At 40.7% G+C, this 19740-nt stretch overlaps 1 protein-coding gene across 2 annotated transcripts in view; it reads right to left on the bottom strand.

The window, feature by feature from the left end:
* USP10 (ubiquitin specific peptidase 10) overlaps nucleotides 1-19740 on the bottom strand; it is a 66058-nt gene that overhangs the window by 33258 nt on the left and 13060 nt on the right. The window contains exons 2-4 of one of the 2 annotated variants that reach the window (XM_038753780.1): nucleotides 5997-6065; nucleotides 2127-2187; nucleotides 76-174 (exon numbers count right to left, since the gene is read on the bottom strand). In XM_038753780.1, coding sequence (XP_038609708.1) covers nucleotides 76-174; nucleotides 2127-2187; nucleotides 5997-6065 — 229 coding nt within the window. The remainder of the gene's footprint in view (nucleotides 1-75; nucleotides 175-2126; nucleotides 2188-5996; nucleotides 6066-19740) is intronic. The other variant, XM_038753781.1, reaches the window with a different exon arrangement.

Below are 19740 nucleotides of genomic sequence, written 5' to 3'. Positions count from 1 at the left end.
TGTATTTAGTTCCCTTTTTAAAAGAATACAAAAGAAATCAACTCTTTCAAAGAAATCAACTTTTCATCATTGTACCTAGAAGTTGACAGTCCACTTTGCTTCCAGGCATCTTTGTTTCAACCCATTCCGTGATGTTTCGAGGATGCAATGTTGTATGGATTGAAATGGATGCACCTGAAGGTATGAAGAATACTACACATTGACAAGATACTCTTTAGAAATGTTACAATGTATCGTGTCAATGCGTTATGTGTATGCTGTAAATGCGTATTAAGAATTAGTATGCACTGTGCACCATGCAGCTTGAGCAAGATTTTGATTATTCATAATAGGCATAGACAGCTCCTTCAGTGTCTTTACATCTTAATTTTAAACTTGGACACCATGAAGCAGTTACGGTTTGGGGAAGTGGTATTGGTCTGACCTTTTCAGGACTATGTCAGCATGATGCTTATTAAAAATATTTCACAGGCGCTAACTGCATTATAGGCATAGTTCACATCAGAGGCAGGACTTCTGCCCGATCTGGCTTGAACTGTTCATTAAGAAGCCATCACAATGGACATCCACATGCATAACGCAGGGCACGTCAGTTGACATAAAGCCCAATTTATTAGCTTAATCTGATGTTGGAAAAGGAAAAAAAAACTCCTCATAATGTTTCTCACAAACACACACTTCGTATGGACCAAAATGCCATACAAGCCATACAAGGCAGTTGGATTTGCTTGGAAAACTAACTCATGACTTCAGTGGAGTCAACTGTAATCGAGTTCTCAAATAGTAACACCATTTAAATACTCAAATTTTAAAATTAACTGACTATTCTAGGCAGGCAAAATTTAATTGGAAAGCATATATGTCAAGTGCTAGGGTTATAAAGCACAAAAGGGAATTTGAAATAACTGACATCTTTACTTCTTTTATAAAAATATGTGGACATTGTGCTGACTGATTAGGACCTTGTAAGACATTTATACACTGATGGGCTCTTTGAAATTAAAAAAAGTTACCAGTGATTATTAGGGAATCACAAGAAGTTAACTTGGGTATAACAGAGGACCCCTGAGCTGAAGGTACTTTCAACATGTACGTAGAAGCTTATCCACTTCCACCCACTGTCTAGCGTAGACCATTTTAAGGAAGTGAATGGTGGACCTATTTTTCAGATAACACTTATTTCTGCCCTTAAATCCAATGGAAAACTAACGACCAACGACCAACACCAAAGGCCAGCAGGAAACCTACAGTAGGAATGCCCCAGACTCTAAAGTCTTCGAAAACAGACTAGAAGCACAGTTTAAACCCAGCCCGTAATACAAGAATATTAATTTCAGGACTAACTTTAACCACCTGGTAACTTGTAGCAATAAAATGGAACAAAATCTTCCCAGCTCCCCACCTCAGGAACAAACGCTGTGGATATTAACTATGTTTTGTTGCAAAAGCAGGAGATTTGGACTCAAGTGGCAGTACAGTGGCAATTAGAGCAGGCCAACAGAACACCAAGAGAATTCCCAAGGGAACCGCAAGAGACTCAACAAGAATGTATATAACAGTTCACCAAAGCCGTCACTCATCCACTTCTGGAAAACATGCTCCAAAACTAGCAAGCTTAGAAGACTGTTTACCAGCAACAGGATCAATGCAGGAAGCCTTATGATAAACTTGTTTTTTGAAAAAGGAGAGAAATAATGAAAAGTGATACATACCTGTTGCTCTGGAAACTGTTATGAGAAAAGAAAGATGCTTCCCTGTACCAGAGGTTATACAATCCTTACTTCAGAGCAACCAATTTAGTTCACTTAGAAACCCCCTTTATATCAGAACAAAAATGTGTAATAGAATGAACACATCTTAAATTTGTAAGAAGAAAAAGGGTCAGTTACAATAAATGCTTGCTCAAAATATACTAACATTCTCAAAAATGACAATAAAATAGCAAATGTTTATGAAGCAGCCTACTATACACATGTATGTACTCATGCTCATCAAGCAGGAAGTTAAGACTATAAAATATTCTGCCATACCATCATAAAAGCCAGAGTATTTTTTGGAGACATTCCTGCACCCAAAGCCCCTCCACCCCTAATTAAGAGGGGAAAACACATTAACGATCAACTTACCATCATGGAGTTCATCTGTGGACTGACTGCCACATAAAATGGATTCATTGTATGGAGGAAGCTGCAGGGGAAAAAGCGTTTAAAGTAATTTAATAAACAGCATTTGATCTCTTCATTAGAACTACCTGGAGTGGTTTTTTTTTAAAGTTCAATTATTTCAACATAGAACATTTGTTCAAAAGACATAAATCATATTTTGATTAAAGCAATCTATGTAGATGCACAGTTTGGTCTGAGTGATCTCATGAATACTAACAAAAATGCCAGTGAAGTCAGAGTGTCAATAACACTGCTTAACTGATCAAGCAAAGAACTTAATAGCCTTTGGGAAATGCTGTGCTCAGACTAAGAAATATTTCCTTTGCTACCTCACAAAACAGGCAAAATGAAAAGGCTCCAGAAAGCACTCAGTCAAGTATCTACTTTGTCACCAAACTACTCAGTGATGACCAGCACAAATAACTAGAGGAACAGCACTTTGGTAAACGAAACCAAACGTTTAAAAGTCTATCACTGGAAGAATGCTTGAAGAGAAGACCCTGATAATAACACGTTTCATTCATTCATTCATTCATTCAATTGTATTTATTGAGCACTTACTGTGTGCAGAGCACTGTACTAAGCGCTTGGAAAGTATAATATAGCAATAAAGAGAGACAATCCCTGCCCACAACTGGCAGGGGGAGAGACGGACATCAAAATAAGTAAACAGGCATCAACATAAATAAATAGAATTATATATATGTTAAGTGCCGTAGAACTACTGCAGAGCACATATCTGTAACTTCTTTATTTATGTTAATGACCGCCTCCCCACCTCTAGACTGTAAGCTCGTTGTGGGCAGGGAATGTGTCTGTTTATTGTTGCATTGTACTCTCCCAAGCGCTTAGTACAGTGCTCTACAGAGTAAGTGCTCAATAAATATGACAATGAATGAACCAGAGAACTACAGAAACACAATATTCATTTATTTACAGTAGTGTCTGTCCCCCTCTAAACATAAGCTTGTTGTGGGCAGGGAATGTTTCTAGCATCTCTGCTATACTGTTATACTGAACTTTCCCAAGCACTTAGTACAGTGCCTGCGCACAGTAAGTGCTCAATAAATACCATTAATTGATTAAAGCAAACGTTGCATGCGCATTCATCAAACCTGATATTTATCTCCATCCTTGTATTAAACCACCAAAACTCTGAAACACCCTTCTGTTTCAAAGTATGGGGAGGGAAAGGCGGAAAGGATTCCAAGTCAAATGGAAGCATGAGAAAATGTTTCACTGTTCTTTCTGAGGGTTGAGGCAAAGTGATGGGGGGGGGGGGGAATCAAGAAGGAAAAATGCAGTGTCTTTCCAAAGTTCTCTTGAGTAAGTACACAGAGTATAAAAGATATCCACAGTTAAGTAACCAAATGCGTGAACCAAAATTCTATTTATTCTAAAAGTATTGGTAAATCATTCTTTCCTCAAGGTAAGGCTCAAAACTTCCTGGGCAAAAGTTACCTAAAGATCTGTGGGTAATTATGTTGAATGTAAGCAGATGACTCAGGCATACTGAGCCTCTGACATAACCACAGGCCAGTTTTCAAGGGAAAAAAATTCTAGGGTGTCACATAATACGATGGCAGCTCTTTATTAGATGGCTTGGATTTACTGACTGAAATAGTCAAGACTTAATAGATGACCAATTCCTACTAACTTAAGCAGAAAGACTAAACAGTAACCTTTTGGAGGCAGATGCGATAATAGGCCTTCTTGGAAACTGAACTTATTTTCACTCCAAGAAGGAATATTCTAACCCTTCCACTAATTATTGTTCTTGAAACAGGGTATTTCCTAACCATCTAATCAGGGATGGTCAAAATCAGTCCCAACAATCTCTGCACAGAAGGGAATCGTGTCCATCTACACTGGCTGCGGTGCCAGATACAATTAGCGACTATGGCATACCACATTCTCAATGGCAACAGAATGAATGGGTTAACATATGAATCCATGAGACTCAGAGAAAGTACAGCAATATAACTTCTGCAGTTGAAGCAAACACTAAAAATTAAAAATACAACAGAAAAGCAGTATGGTAAACCAGATTTTCTGTATTCTTTTTTTTTTTTTGTAGAGAAGTTTCAGCTCTGCCACACTACCTGTGCCATTTGCCTTTGGACAGTTTGCCACTCCGGACCTCAGTTTCCCTATCAGGTCTAACATCTGTTGTTCTCTATTCCAAAAGGAAGTTGAAAGAGCTCAAGTTCTTAGAAAAGCAGCACGGCTTAGTGGCTAGACCACAGGCTTGGGAGTCAGAAAGACCTGGGTTCTAATCCCAGCTCCATCACGTCCGCTGTGTGACCTTGAGCAAGTCACTTAGGCATCCATCAATTATCTCATCTGTAAAATGGGGATTAAGAGTGCGAGCCCCATGTGGAACAGGGACTAAATCCAACCTGGCTGATTTGTACCTACCCCAGTATTTAGAATAGCACTTGGCACATAGTAAGTGTCTAACAAGTACCACAATTACAATTAATATTATTATTAGGAATAAAGGCACTAGATAAATTCAAGATACAGTTGTTTTTACTCATTACCATTAATTCCACCTTCTCTTTTGATTTGTTCCACTTACGTCTCCTCCAAAGATTTAAATCAAATGAAGACAATCTACTGAATCGACAATATAGTATCTGGACAAACTACATATACATTGCTCTCAAACTCTCCACCCCCCTTCCCCTCTCTCCCTCCTTCATATTCATACACAAATGCAGTGGGCAAGCCACTGTGAAATAAAACAATTCTTATGGCTGCTTTTAGCTGCCAAAAGGCTTAGATATCTAGTTAGAAGGTATACAGATCTGCAGCCTTCCATGGGCATCATAATACCCCACTAAAATCACACACACACTAAAAAGTAACTTCAAGCAAGTCTGAACCATTATGGTATTTCACAAGTCTATCATTCGCACTGCGTTAGACATTTGTCTGAAAAAACATTCAGTCCACCTCTCTCCAATCCTTAAAAACCTCCAATGACTGTCCATCAACCTCCATAAACTCCTTACCATAGGCTTTGGGGTACCCAAAGCACTTTTCTCTCTCTGATCTCACCTCACTTATCACCTACAACCCAATATGCTCTTCTAAGGCCAACCTACTCTCTGTACCTTGAGCTCATCTATCTTGCCACCGACCCCTTCCCCTCGTCCTCCCTGGACTCCCTCCCACCTTCAAAACACTCTTAAAATCACATTTCTTCCAAGAGGCCTTCCCTGATTAAGCCCTCATTTACCCTCCCCACCCTCCCCTCTGAGTTGCCTATGTACTTAAGGGCTGTGTATCCCTTAGGCATTTTGAGATTCACCTCAGGCCACCAGAACTTATGAACACATTGTTATTATTACTAAACTTGTTAAACACTTACTATGAATCAAGTCTGTTCTAAGCATTGGGGCAGGTACAAGTTAATCAGGTCAGACACAGTCCCAGCCCAAATGTGGCTCATAGTTTAAACAGGAGAAAGAACGGGCATAAAATCCCCATTTTACAAATAAGGAAACTGAGGCAAAGAGAAGTGGCTTGCCCAAGGTTACACAGCAAGCAAGTAACCAGCAGAGTCAGGATTAGAACCCAGATCCTCTGACTCGCAGGCCAGCACTCCTCCTTCCACTAGGACATGTTAATGGCGGGGATGTCTACCTATTCTATTGTATTGTACTTTCCCAAGCACTTAACTTAGAACGCTGCACACACTAGGCTCCCAATAAATACTATTGACTGATTTATCTCAGTCACCCAAGATCACTCTACATTGTTCAGGATTTTAAACTAATTTTGATTAAAAAGTTATGATATCTAAATATATAATGATAGTCTTACCTCAACAGAGCAACGTGGAGTCACAAAGAACTGTTTAACCTCATCGGGACTAAAATCTCCAAAAATATACTGGGGAAACAAAAAGAGAGTAAATGGTTACACAAAATATACAAATTGTCCATCATTGGTAAAAACAAAAGTCACTGAACATCTTAAAAATTCACTAAACATAGAGATAGAATCAGTGCGATAGGCAGCCTCATGTCTAAAAACCAGGATATCCATAATCGTAAGTCAGTTTAATTCACTGAAACACTAAATCCTTTTCAACTACAAAATAAGCATCGTTTTCCTATCCCACGAAGCTGCTGACAGTTGGTGAAGAATTCACTGAAGATGAAAGACGTTCACCTATAACTAGTAATTATATTTAAAAAACAAAACCAAAAAATTCTCACACATGAAACACATTCAAATAACAGGTTACGGCACAGTTCTTTTTACACATTTTCTTATAGTAAGCACGCAACAGACTTGTATATCTTTTGAAACCTAAAAACGATTTGTAATGGGCCTCGATGTCTTTTCCTGCCCCTCTTTACTTTCTCTCTGCACCTTCTCAGGCTCTGGGTCTTCATCTTTCTCTGCTATTCATTTCAGGAACGGGAAACCATGGAGATTGGACAAAGAGGAATTACGGAAAAAAGAAGACTGCTTCAGGGTTGAAAGAATCGAAATAATAGTGGTGGTGGAGATATTTATTTAGCACTTACTATGTGCAAAGCACTGAACAAGAAAAATAAATGAAATGGGCAGGACCCCAAACCCCAAGGGGCCCACAATCTAAGAATAAGGAATGAATGGGGAGTGGCAGGAAGGAATGCTGGATGTTTGAAATGCAGAAATATTACCATTTCTGCCTGTGGCAGTTCTTATCCTGCTTTGTAGGTAACCATCAATAACCACCAGACTGCAGCTCTTGGGGTGTGGTGCGTTGAGTAGTCTACCCAGGTAGGAGCTAACGATACAGTCAGAAAAGGCTGTTCGGAGTCAAGCCAGTTCAAATCTCTGGACAACTGACATCTGACCTGACATTTGCCAGCCAGGTTTAAGGGACCTTGAGATGAAAGGAATACTTTGGATTCAACAATCGAGTTAAATGGCAAATACCTACTAGAGCTATTCTGTTTTATTAATTCAGGACTGTGATCTAGAGCAGATTAGTTTTTTTTTCTATTCTAGTTTTACATAACACAAGTGAAATGGCCAATTAAACTGAGAAACTGATAGATTTAATTAGAAAGTATTCTATACTATTCAATTTTGTTCCATTACTTCCATTATGCTGTAGTGGCAGAGGAGATAATTTATAAACAGTCGGGGGGGGGGGGAGGGGGAAGGAATGACAAAGGCCAAGGGTTTAAAGAAAACAGACAACAAACAACATTTTAAATTCCTCAAGAACACACTTAAAATAGAACTGCTATAAGTACTTCTAAACCAAAACTACCTAATAATAGTGGTATTTTGTAAGCATTTACAACGTGTCAAGCACTGCGACTACATTCTGAAGTAGACATAAGTAAGTTCAGGGTCTAAAGGAAGAAAAGGCATTGAACCCCCATTATACAGATGAGAAAACTAAGATGTGAAGAAGTTAAGTGACTTGCCCATGGTCATACAGCAGGCAAATGGCAGAGGTGGGATTATTACTCAGATCCACCGAGTCCCTGGCCCACACTCTTTCCACCAGGCCATGCTGCGTTTCATAAAAAGCCTCAAACTTTTACACACCACACCTGGCTTTAATTTTCCAATGGGGCTATAAAATCTAGGCCCTAGCAAGGCTTCCCTCCTTATCAAGTAGAGCAAGAGGGACAGAAATAATGGAGAAAAACGATGGGTAAGTGGGGTGCGGAATTGTTGCCATCTTAGTACACTGCTGCCATCAAAGTTCCACCATGCCAACCTCCACAACCCTTTAGGAACTTCCCCATGGGGTTGTAATTCCTACTTTATGGAACAATGTTACAGAGGAAATACAATAGAACTAAACAATATTGCTGCAGGCAGTTTTTCAATATTATGCAAAGACAGATATAAAAATTTGCATGAGATTATCCTAGGAGGGAAAATGGATTAAAGTAAGAAATGTAACACTCTGGAGGAAAACCCAAAGGGGCTCACTCAAAAATTCATGACAGGACAAACGACTAATTTAAAGGCACAGTATTTGGCTATGAATGGAAACTGCAAAAAGATACCCAAGGCGGGCTGGCGTTTCTCTGAAGGCCAGAGAAAAGGTTCTCACTAAATGGATATTCATGCATTCATTCATATTTATTGAGTACTTACTGTTCACAGGGCACTGTTCTAAGTGCTTGGAAAGTACAATTCAGCAAATAAAGAGAAACAATCCCTACTCACAACGGGCTTACATATAGAAGATGGGCTAACATGTCCCAGGACTGGAATTTGGCCATCAGTATTCTAGAGCTATGTTAAGTCGCTGCTGGGAAAATGTGCTATCACACCAGCTATAAGTTTTGGTATTGATGATGGGGGTGGCAAGGACTGAAACATCAATTCAAAATTGCTTTGGAAAAGGCCAGGATGACATGACCACAGTATTCTTTTTATTTTTTGACAACCAAAGAGCTTCTTTTCCTTAAAGGCTTTCTTTATCTTGGGTCTAAAAACGAATAAAAATTACCTAGCATATACACTTAATTTTCACATAGGAAAAGAGGGAATTATTGACAGTCCATGAACAGGCCAAAGACTTTTAGGGATTAATTTTTTAAAACACCCAAAATTAAATACTCTGTTTTACTTTTCTTAACATCGCAGTACCCCAATGAACTTAAGTTGATTTACTAATCCACCCTAATTTTATCATGGTCTATTTAAAATAAATTAAATGCATTTGCACTCAGAATTATCAATATATTCACTGCATTCAATAGAATCGACATGTGCTTCGGAATACGTTATCTGGAAAGTCTGGTCATTTTTAAAAGCATCAGATTTTTTTTCTCCTGGTGGGCTTTCCCTTCTTGCCCGATAAAAAGTATGGAGTTTCCTTGGAGAACTGGGATCACCATTCTTCTACCTCCAACACAAAACCCTTACCTCGAAACTAACTTTTGGAAGTTATAAAATTCTGGATTGGCACTGAAATCCAAGAAATAAATTTGACAAATGGCCAGGTCTTCCAATGTCTACCTGTCTATGTTAAGTGGTCATTTAGCCACCTGCAAAGATGTGAAAAAAGTAACATGGCTTAAAAAATACCTGCTTTGCTAATGTTGTATGTGAATCAAAAATAAAAACTACAATAAAACGTATGCAAATTTTAAGAATTAAATCAGATTACCTCCCCAATTTAAAATTTGAAACCAGAAAAACCCATACCTTTTATACAAATACACACACTACTAGATACTTTTAATGGAAAAATTATAACTGGTAATGCAGTGTGACACCTTAGGTTTAAAATGAGGATGAAGTAGCGTGGCCTAGTGGATAGATGCAAGCTTGGAAATCGGAAGGGCCTGAATTCTAATCTCAGCTCTGCCACTTGTTTGCTGTATTACCTTGGGCCAGTCACATCACTGGTAAGCGCTTAGTACAGTGCTCTGCACACAGTAAGCGCTCAATACGATTGATTGGTAAAATGGGGGCTAAGACTGTAAACCCCATGCAGGACATGGACTGTGTCCAATCTGATTAGCTTGTACCTACCTCAGCACTTAGTACAGTGCCTGGCACATAGAAAGTGCTCAACAAATACCATTAAAAAAAATTTGACTTTTAACAGGATTAGAATTCATTATAAAATGACAATTCTTCTAAACTGATATCTTTGCAACAAAATAAAACTAGTTTTGATAAAGAGAACGTTTGAACAGTAACAAACGCCAAGCTAGCTCTCTTCCTCCCTTCAAAGCCCTACTGAGTGCTCACCTCCTCCAGGAGGCCTTCCCAGACTGAACCCCCTCTTTCCTCTCCCCCTCCCCATCCCCGCTGCCCTACCTCCTTCCACTCCCCACAGCACCTGTATATATGTTTGTACCGATTTATTACTGTTTATTTTACTTGTACATATTTACTATTCTATTTATTTTGTTAATGATGTGCACCTAGCTTTACTTTTATTTATTCTGATGACTTGACACCTGTCCACATGTTTTGTTTTGTTGTCTGTCTCCCCCTTCTAGACTGTGGGCCCGTTGTTGGGTAGGGACCATCTCTATATGTTGCCAACTTGTACTTTCCAAGCACTTAGTAGTGCTCTGCACACAGTAAGTGCTCAATAAATACGACTGAATGAATGAATGAAATACAATATTGCCAGTGCAATCTAGACGGTCACACCTCCCAGAAACAAGCAAGGGGAAAGGATATTGATTAATCCCTAACCTTCCCACCAGTTTACCTTCCCTACTGTGTCACCTATACCCTCAGTCCAACACGCTAAGCACTTGGGTGCTCACCTGGCCCTTGCCCATGGCATTGATGTACATAGCCTTATACTGGGTTGTTTCCCCTAACTGCAATTTATTGTACCGTCTGCCTCTCCCACTAGATTGCTAAAAAGCAGGGTAGCCCAGAGAAAAGAGCATAGACCTGGAGTCAGAGGGCCTGAGGTCTAGTTGCAACTCAGCCACTTACCTGCTGGGTGACCTTAGACATGATGTAATTCAAAGTAACACCTTAAGAATTTGATCAAAATAGCCAGCTAAGTATTCAAATAGTATTATGATGACCATCTTACTTTTAACCTTCCCAATAAATGATTTTGCATGTGCATTATGGTCTCAAGATGACTTTGAGAACAGATTAAGGCTTGATGAAAGCACTTGATCCTTTATAAAGTACTTAAGCAGCTGTTAACTATCAGCTACTTAACACTTAAAAACATCACAACACAGAACTATCACTCCTGTTCTCATGATCATCCAAATTTTCTTGGCAAGTGGAATTCTAAACTTATGTTTATGCAACTTGTCAGTAGGGAAAAACTTCACCTACACACATATTTGCCATATCTGTATTTTGAGAAATTTTTTTTTTAAAAAAAGGTTAAAGCCAAGTTCTTAGGGAGATGAAGAATGGAAGGCAAACAGGGAGGGGAAATGAGGGTTAGTCAGGGAAGACCTTCTGGGAGAGGTGATTTTAGTAAGTTTCTGTGACAATGGGGAGAATGATGATAGAGGAGCAGCATGGCATAGTGGATAGAACATAAGCCTGGGGGTCAGAAGGTCACGGGTTCTATTTCCAGCTCTGCTACTTGTCTGTTGTGTGGCCTTGGGCAAGTCACTTCACTTCAAGGCCCTGCTGAGAGCTCACCTCCTCCAAGAGGCCTTCCCAGACTGAGCCCCTTCCTTCCTCTCCCCCTCGTCCCTCTCTCCATCGTATATATGTTTGTACATATTTATTACTCTATTTATTTATTTATTTATTTATTTTACTTGTACATATCTATTCTATTTATTTTATTTTGTTAGTATGTTTGGTTTTGTTCTCTGTCTCCCCCTTTTAGACTGTGAGCCCACTGTTGGGTAGGGACTGTCTCTATATGTTGCCAATTTGTACTTCCCAAGCGCTTAGTACAGTGCTCTGCACATAGTAAGCGCTCAATAAATACGATTGATTGATTGATTCTCTTGCCTCAGTTACCTCATCTGTAAAATGGGAATGAAGACTGTGAGCCCTGTGTGGGACAGGGACTGTGACCACTCAGTTTGCTTGTATCTACCCCAGTGCTTAGTACAGTGCCCGGCACATAGTAAGTGCTTAACCAATACCATAATTATTACTAACTGTTGGATATGAAGGGGGAGGGAGTTCCAAGCCAGAGGGATCAAAGGGGTGAGCAAGGGATCAGGCAAGAAAGCGGAATTAGATGCATGCCCTTAAACTCTGTTGCTTTCCCCTATAACTTATTTTAGGGTCTGTTTCCCCCACTAGATTGAAAGATTCTTGAGAGCATGAGAGAAGTTGCATGGCTGAATGGAAAGGGCTCAAGCCTGGGAGTAAGAGGAATGAGTTTTAAACCCAGCTTTGCCACTTGCCTGCTGTGTGACTTTGGGTGTCACTTAATGTTTTTGTGCCTCAGTTTCCTAGTTTCCTCAAATGAAAATGAGGATTCCCCTTAAACAATGAACCTTATGTAAGACAGGGACTGTGTCCGACCTTATCACCTTGGATCTAATCCAACGTTCAGTTCAGTGCTTGTCACAAACTGAATGCTTAAATTCCATAGTTAGTACTATAGTGTGGCTGAAACATATGCACACCTCACCCCTGCCTCTCCTCTCAATTATATTGAGTGCTTACTGTGTGCAGAGCATTGAACCTGGGGAGAGTACAATACAAAAGAGTTGGTAGACACATTACCTGTCCCCAAGCTTAGAGTACAGGAGAGGCAAGCAATTAATATAAATGTATATAAATACCACAGGACCGAAGGTGGGTTGAATAAAGGATGCAAATCCAAGTGCAAGGGTGATGCAGAAGCGATTGGGAAAGGAGGAAATGAGAGCTTATTTGGGGAAGCCACCTGGAAGAGATGTGGTTTTAATAAGCCTTTGAAGGTAGGGAAAGTGATCTCCCTTTCCCACCGAAGACAAAGCGGATTTGAGAAGACGCAACCATGTAAACCCTGCTGAATCAGTTCACACAGGCACCATGCCACTTCCAAGCCTGGTACCACCATCCTGTGCCACTGCTCCCACTTCCCAAACACAACAGCTGCAAAGGAAATGGTGCAAAAATGGATGGCAACTGCCTTTTCCATTCCTCACCCACCTCCTCTTTTTCCCCCCACTCCTCCCCCCATCCCCTTTATGCCCTACTTATCTCCATTTCCTTCACTTCTTCAATGTTCCACCCCAAGTTTGCTCCGAATCCAAAATGAAGAGCTGGCATCCTTGCTACTGTGTGCTCAGTAGCCGCCCTGGTCTAGTGAAAAGAACAAAGGTCTGGGGAGTCTGGAGACCTATGTTTTAATTCCAGCTCTGCCACTGGCCCACTGTGTGATCTTGGGCAAGTCAGTTAACCTCTCTGAGCTTCAACTTCCTCATAATGGAAAATGGAAAGAAGATGCTCACACTTTCTACCTCTTAGATTGAAAGCCCCACACGGAGAAGGGACTGTGTCTGATCAGTTTATTTAGGTACCTACCCTAACACTTAGCAGAGTGCATGACTCATTGCAAGGGATTAATTCAGTTGTAATTATACATGAAATACAGGCAGTGAGGACAAAGAAAATTTGCACTCACTTCTAAATCATTTTGACCAGGGGCATGAATCCAAACTATATCCTGTCAGCCAAATATGGCCCAACTTTATGCCACGAAATCCATCACTCTCAGCAACAGCAAAGCCGTTTGGTGTGGGGGTCTACTTGGATTATTTCCAGGGGCTTGCTTAAGGGACCAGAAAGTGATATTAAGGAAGTAATTCTCAAACTGGCAAGTAGCTCTGATCTTTAATCCACTTCTCTCCCTGCTGGTAGTGGAATATCAACTGTGGCTACTTACATGGCCAGTTATTGGCTTTATTTACTCTGTTGGGGGGGCGGTGGGTGGACACACTAGATGTTGACTTACTACTGGAATGATTTTCCCCTAATACTCACCCAACCTCAGGAAACTGCTTCCAAACTAAAGGGACTTATTACAAATACAAATGGGCATCCCTCTTTCAATACTCACTATTATGTGGAAATAACTCACTTTATAAACTCAAAGTTTCAGTGCTAACCTTGTGATTCAAACTGCTGCTGGACAGTACACACAATTTCCAAAACTACAACAAAATAATTTTATTTAAATTACTGTGTTTTTGCATAGGAATTTTGTTGAAGTAACTTCTACCCACATAGCAGAATAGGGAGTGGTTGGAATGGTCTGCCCCTTTATTTCTAGTTTATTGTTTGATATTCTATTGCATGCTGCTTCTGTGTTTAGGACAACCTTAGAAATCATTTTAAAACCATCCATATCCACCACACTTGGTCCGCTTTAAAGTACAACAGAAGACCAAATTGAGATGGTCACCTCTTCTTTTGGGAGATTAAGTGTCATGACAACATGGCATCAAGCTTCAGTTTGAAGTAAAGCACCTATAAAGACATAGTAAAGTTCAAATTTCTTATGGCTGCAAGACCTAAATATTCCAGAGACGTTTATGTTCAGCTTCTGATGCAGTTTCAATGCTATTACCTACATGCCAAGTTTTTCATTGAATGACAATGCAGTTTGTCTCCAGGCAATAATAATAATAATAATAATGTCAGCATTTGTTAAGCGCTTACTAGGTGCCAAACACTGTTCTAAGAGCTGGGGGTAGATACAAGGTAATTAGGTTGTCCCACGTGGGGCTCAGAGTCTTCATCTCCATTTTACAGATGAGGGAACTGAGGCCCAGAGAAGTTAAGCGACTTGACCAAGGTCACACAGCTGACAAGTGACGGAGTCGGGATTAGAACCCACGACCTCTGGCTCCCCAGCCCGTGCTCTTTCCACTGAGCCATGCTGCAATGAGGCAGAGCAAATCTCAAAATATCTTTGCTGAGGAGTAGACGAAGAGTTGAAATGTAAAATGTCCAAAGCAGCTGCTGAATGCTGAACTGAAATGAGTCTACTATAAGCAGGGAAGGTAGAGTGTTTTAAAGACACAGTGAAGTTACAACCTTAAATTATGCAGCACAGCAACAAACTGTTGAGACACAAATGACCCAGAGGGACTAACCCAGCACTGGGCAATCCAGAGGGGCATGGCATCCCTCAAACAGAGGGTTTTGGGAGGATTATGACTCTAAGAGGGAAAACTGAAAACTGTGGCAGATGCTACAAATGGCATATACAATAGCCAAGGACAATCTTGTTCACAGTGCAGAAGGGTCTTCTCAGCCACCTCCGCACACGTGGACAAAATTCAGCAGCCGTTGCACCATCCTCAAAAGCAAAATAAAACTTGAGAGTCATGTATTTGAAGCTGGAAACGAGGAGCCTGTGAGAACCAGGTGAACGCTGCCACCAAGTTATATTCTATGGTGCCCAAGGCGGGTGCTACTCCTGGCCTTATCAACAGATAGTCGCACGACCACACTGCCCCATTTGTAAAATGATTCCTGCCTTCCACTGACTAAAAGTAAAATTGTAAGGAAGAATTATGGCCTGAACAGCAAAATTATTTTCCAAAACAGATTTTCCCATCAACAATAGTAGTACATTTATTACTGTGTGCAGAGCCCCCAGTATTAGGTGTTTGGGAACAGTCAAAACAAGACATAGTTCCTGCCCTCAGGGAATTAACAGGGGTGTCATCTTCAGAGACCAAGACTATGTTTCTCAACTTGAGCTCAGGCAGCACCCCGAAAAACTCTGAGTACACTCTCCTTTCTACAGTAAATGCTCCTTGTAGCTGGTCTGCCTAAACCCATGCACTGACCAGACCAAGAAAGCCTCCTAGGTTCCAGCCTCAGAGATAGTCAGCAGTTACTTGGAAATTGTGGTCAGGGACTTCAGATAAACTACCCTTGTGGCTGGATCCTGCCACAGCTGCTATGGGCTTACCTAGTTCCCTTAATAATAATAATAATACTAATAATGGGACTTGTTAGGCACTTACTATGCATCAAGCACTGGGTCAGAAAGAAGTTAATCAGGTCAGACACAGTCCCTGTCCCATAGGGAGCTCCGGGTCTAACTAGGAGGGAGAAGAGTTACTGAATCCCCATTTCACAGAAGAGGAAACTGAGGCACAGTGAAGTTATGACTTGCCCAAGGTCACTCAGAAGGCAAGTGGCAGAGCTGGGATTAGAACCCAGATCCTCTGACTCCCCAGCCCTCGTTCTTACCACTAGGCCACACTGCTCCTCAATAGGCCATGCAAATTGTTGGCTCAAACCTGGGACCTCCACAGAGCCCAAACTTGAAAGCAATGCAGAATATATATAGAGAGAGAGAGACGGGACAAAAAGCAGAATTTAGATAATTAAAATAAAATGTGTTCCAATAGTCAAGTCATTAGAAATCAGATTTATTTTATGCTAACATTTTGTGTTAAATCTTTTCTTTTTCACTTTCCATATTCCATCAAGTGCTACAACCCATGCAGCAAAATCGTCCTCAGTGAAATTTCTCAAGACCTTCCTCAAGAACAGGGCTATCATCCTCTTCCCAGGCACTAAGTTTAGATGAAAATCACAACAGTAGCGTAGCTGGTGAACTGGAAAATTGCCCAGTACATTGCAAATGCTACATGATCCACGAACAGTCAGCAATAAGAAGATCAACAGCTCATTCCCATTCCCCCAACAGCTTAAGTTATTACTGAACTCCTGATGAGTATCTAAAATTTCATAAAATTCAATGATGGGTCATCATCAACCATACCGATTTTGTAGAAAATGCTACTGTGAGAGGAGGAACCTCAAGAAAACAGTACAATATCAGAAGTACTGAATGCTTAGCACTTGGATATTCCTGTGTGTTTGACATTTTTTTAACAGTATTTGTTAAGTGCTTACTATGTACCAGGCACTGTATTTATACCTGGGGTGGATACAAGGTGGTCAGGTTGGGTTAAGACCATTTTATAGATGAGGTAACTGAGGCACAGGAGTAAAGTGACTTACCCAAGGTCACATGGCAGACAAGTGGCAGAGCCAGGATAAGAACCCAGGTCTTTCTGACTACGAGGCCTGTGCTTTATATACTTTGGTCGGTCTTTTCTCCTTACCTTCCCACAAATGCACTCAAACCTCTTCCAAAGCAGCCCCTGGATGTCTTTACCCTTTGCTGCTGCCAAATCACAAGTCAGATTGGACAAGTATAGCCACAGGTTCTAAGGACCCTTTTGAGAGGCAGCATAGTCTAGTGGAAAAAAAAAAACCCAGGTGTGGGAATCAGAAGTTTCACCTTAGCTTTGCCAATGATTTATAGCATAATCTTGTGCAAGTCAGTCACTCTGAGCCTGTTTCAATATCTGTAAAATGGAAATATTACCACTGTTCTCCCTACCTCCCAGGGATATTCTGAAGACAAAAAGGCTGGACTATAAGAATTTATGGCGGTAACCAGGTTGTTAATATCCTGTTTGTTCCGGGCTCTATGCTTCAGACCTCAAGACACTTTCAGTGAGTTCTTCTGATTCCCTTGAGGTCAGAGGAGCACTTCTATTTTAAGCTGTACTCACCCAAGTCCTAGCCAGTGTTTCTCAGTAAAGATTTTTTTTTAGTTGGAGCAACTGGTCAGGTTAGGTGGCAGTGGATGGTGGTAAGAAGTGTGGCAGGCAGTGCATGAACAAATAAAATAAGCCTCGTGTCCCACTGGTGAAATGTTCAAGATTTCTCAAATCTGATTTTTATTAATGTCCTAATGAACAGAGTATTTCCTCCTCCACATCAAGATTAGTCTAGTCTGTAAGCTCCTTGTAGGCAGACCTCATGTCTACCTACTCTACTGTATTGTACTCTCCCAAGCTCTTAGACCAGTGCTCTGCACAGGGTATGCACTCAAATACCACTGACTGACTGATGAGATCACTTACTTTATACTGATACACCCTTTTATTTATCTGCCCTCCCTAAAAGAGGTACTAAATGAGAAGGCCAAATGAGCCAAAGACCTAATGACTAATGAGTCAGAGGGTGATGATCCAGGCCCTGGCAGAGAGACTGTGGCGGGGGTGAAAAAAGGCAGTGGAGAAAGAATAAAAAGTATATTGGTTTTACTTGGCCTACTTCAGGCCAAGTAGGTAGAAAGACAGACTGGAAATCAATCTTTAGTAATGAAACAGAGTAATAATGATAATAATAATAGTATTTGTTAAGTGCTTTGTGCCAGTGCTGTATTTAAGCCTTCTACATCCTAGCCCGCACACTCCGCTCCTCTGGTGCTAACCTTCTCGCTGTGCCTCATTCCCACCATCAACCCATGGCTCACGTCCAACCTCTGGCCTGGAATGCCCTCCCTCCTCAAATCTGCCACACTTCCCCCTTCAAAGCCCTACTGAAGGCTCACCTCCTCCAGGAGGCCTTCCCAGACTGAGCCCCATCCTTCCTCTCCCCCTCATTCCCCTCTCCTTCCATCTTACCTCCTTCCCTTCCCCACAGCACCTGTATATATGTTTGTACATATTTATTATTCTATTTATTTATTTATTTTACTTGTACATATCTACTCTATTTTATTTTGTTAGTATGTTTTGGTTTTGTTCTCTGTCTCCCCCTTTTAGACTGTGAGCCTGTGAGCCCACTGTGGGCCCACTGTGAGCCCCCTTTTCCTCAGCTCCCTCTCCCCTTCCCATCGCCCTGACTTGCTCCCTTTGCTCTACCCCCTCTCCGCCCCACAGCACTTGTGTATATACGTATAATTCTACTTATATTAATTCCTGTTCATTTTGAAATGTATACATCTACAATTCTACTTATTTACATTGATGCTACTGATGCTTGTTTACTTGTTTTGATGCCCGTCTCCCGGCTTGTACACTGTGAACCTGTTGTGGGCAGGGATTGTCTCTCTCTGTTTCTGAATTGTACTTTCCAAGTGCTAAGTACAGTGCTCTGCACACAGAAAGTGCTCAATAAATAGGACGGAATGAATACAAACAAATCAAGTTGGACCTGAGTCCAACTTAATTCTCATTTTACAGATGAGGTAACTGAGGCAGAGAAGTGAAGAGACTTGCCCAGGGTCACACAGCAGACAAGTGGCAGAACCGGGATTAGAACCCACGACCTTCCGAATCCCAGGCCCGTGCTCTACCCACTATGCCATTGGTCTGCTGGCTGGAGCCCAGGAAAGGCTCCATTTCAGGGGCATAGGAGGAGTCAGGTAACTACCTTGAACCTGAAAAATCCCTTTTTTTTGCTGTCCACAGCAAAGAAGTTAGAAATGATCTAGAGACCAGGACTAAGACTGATCTCAATTTTGTGATAAGCTGGTGGCTACCCTCTTTTGGAAAAACAAAATTATCAGCTCTTAAATAATCAAAAGCCGACAGAAGTGAATGATGTACAATATTAAAACAACATGACCAAATCACAGTATCAATACATTAAATAACTACAATTTGTCATTATGAGCTTTGTTAGCAATCTGTAGAAGGAAGACTTGAAACATACAAAAAGGTAGGTGAATTGCTACTGAAGTAGTTTCGACACTGTTGAATGAAACAAATCCAGATATTTTCTAAACCAGTCTCTTGCCTGTGGATCCATCAATATTCAGTAACATGAAGATGTAGTTAAATTGATTTTTAGCAAACAGTATGCTGTATCAGAAGTGCTCAAATAGGCAAGTGTCTGACCACATGGCCAAGTGACGGGAGGCAGAATGTTCGTGGAGGCAATTAGGTTCTTCCTTCAAGAATGAGATTCTTGCTTTAATTAGAAGGGAAGGGGAAACAAACAAAAAAAGGAAAGAAAACTGGACATCTTTTTTCTCATGGACAACAATTAGGATGCCAAATCAAATGGCTTTCATCTCTAGTGCTTCAAATTAAGAGATTCCTAAATTAAAATGAAAATCATTGTAAAATAATTCTTCAAACTACAGGTCATGTATTCTCCTAAGTGCTTCGTACAGTGCTTTGCACACAATAAGTACGCAATGAACACCACTGATTAATTGATCACTATACAAGACAGCTACCAAAGCAAAATATAAAAGATCTGCAACATTTATATTCAAAAGTGTTAAAACTCCACATCTAGAATAGATGTATGCCCATTCATTGCAATTGGCTTAGGTCTAATTGTGCTACTAAGTATACCTACAAGC

Source organism: Tachyglossus aculeatus, chromosome 11 (genome assembly GCF_015852505.1).
Source record: "Tachyglossus aculeatus isolate mTacAcu1 chromosome 11, mTacAcu1.pri, whole genome shotgun sequence".
In the NCBI taxonomy this organism is placed as follows: domain Eukaryota; kingdom Metazoa; phylum Chordata; class Mammalia; order Monotremata; family Tachyglossidae; genus Tachyglossus; species Tachyglossus aculeatus.
The sequence above is the reverse complement of the archived record's forward strand: the minus strand, read 5'-3'. Positions and strand labels throughout refer to the sequence as shown.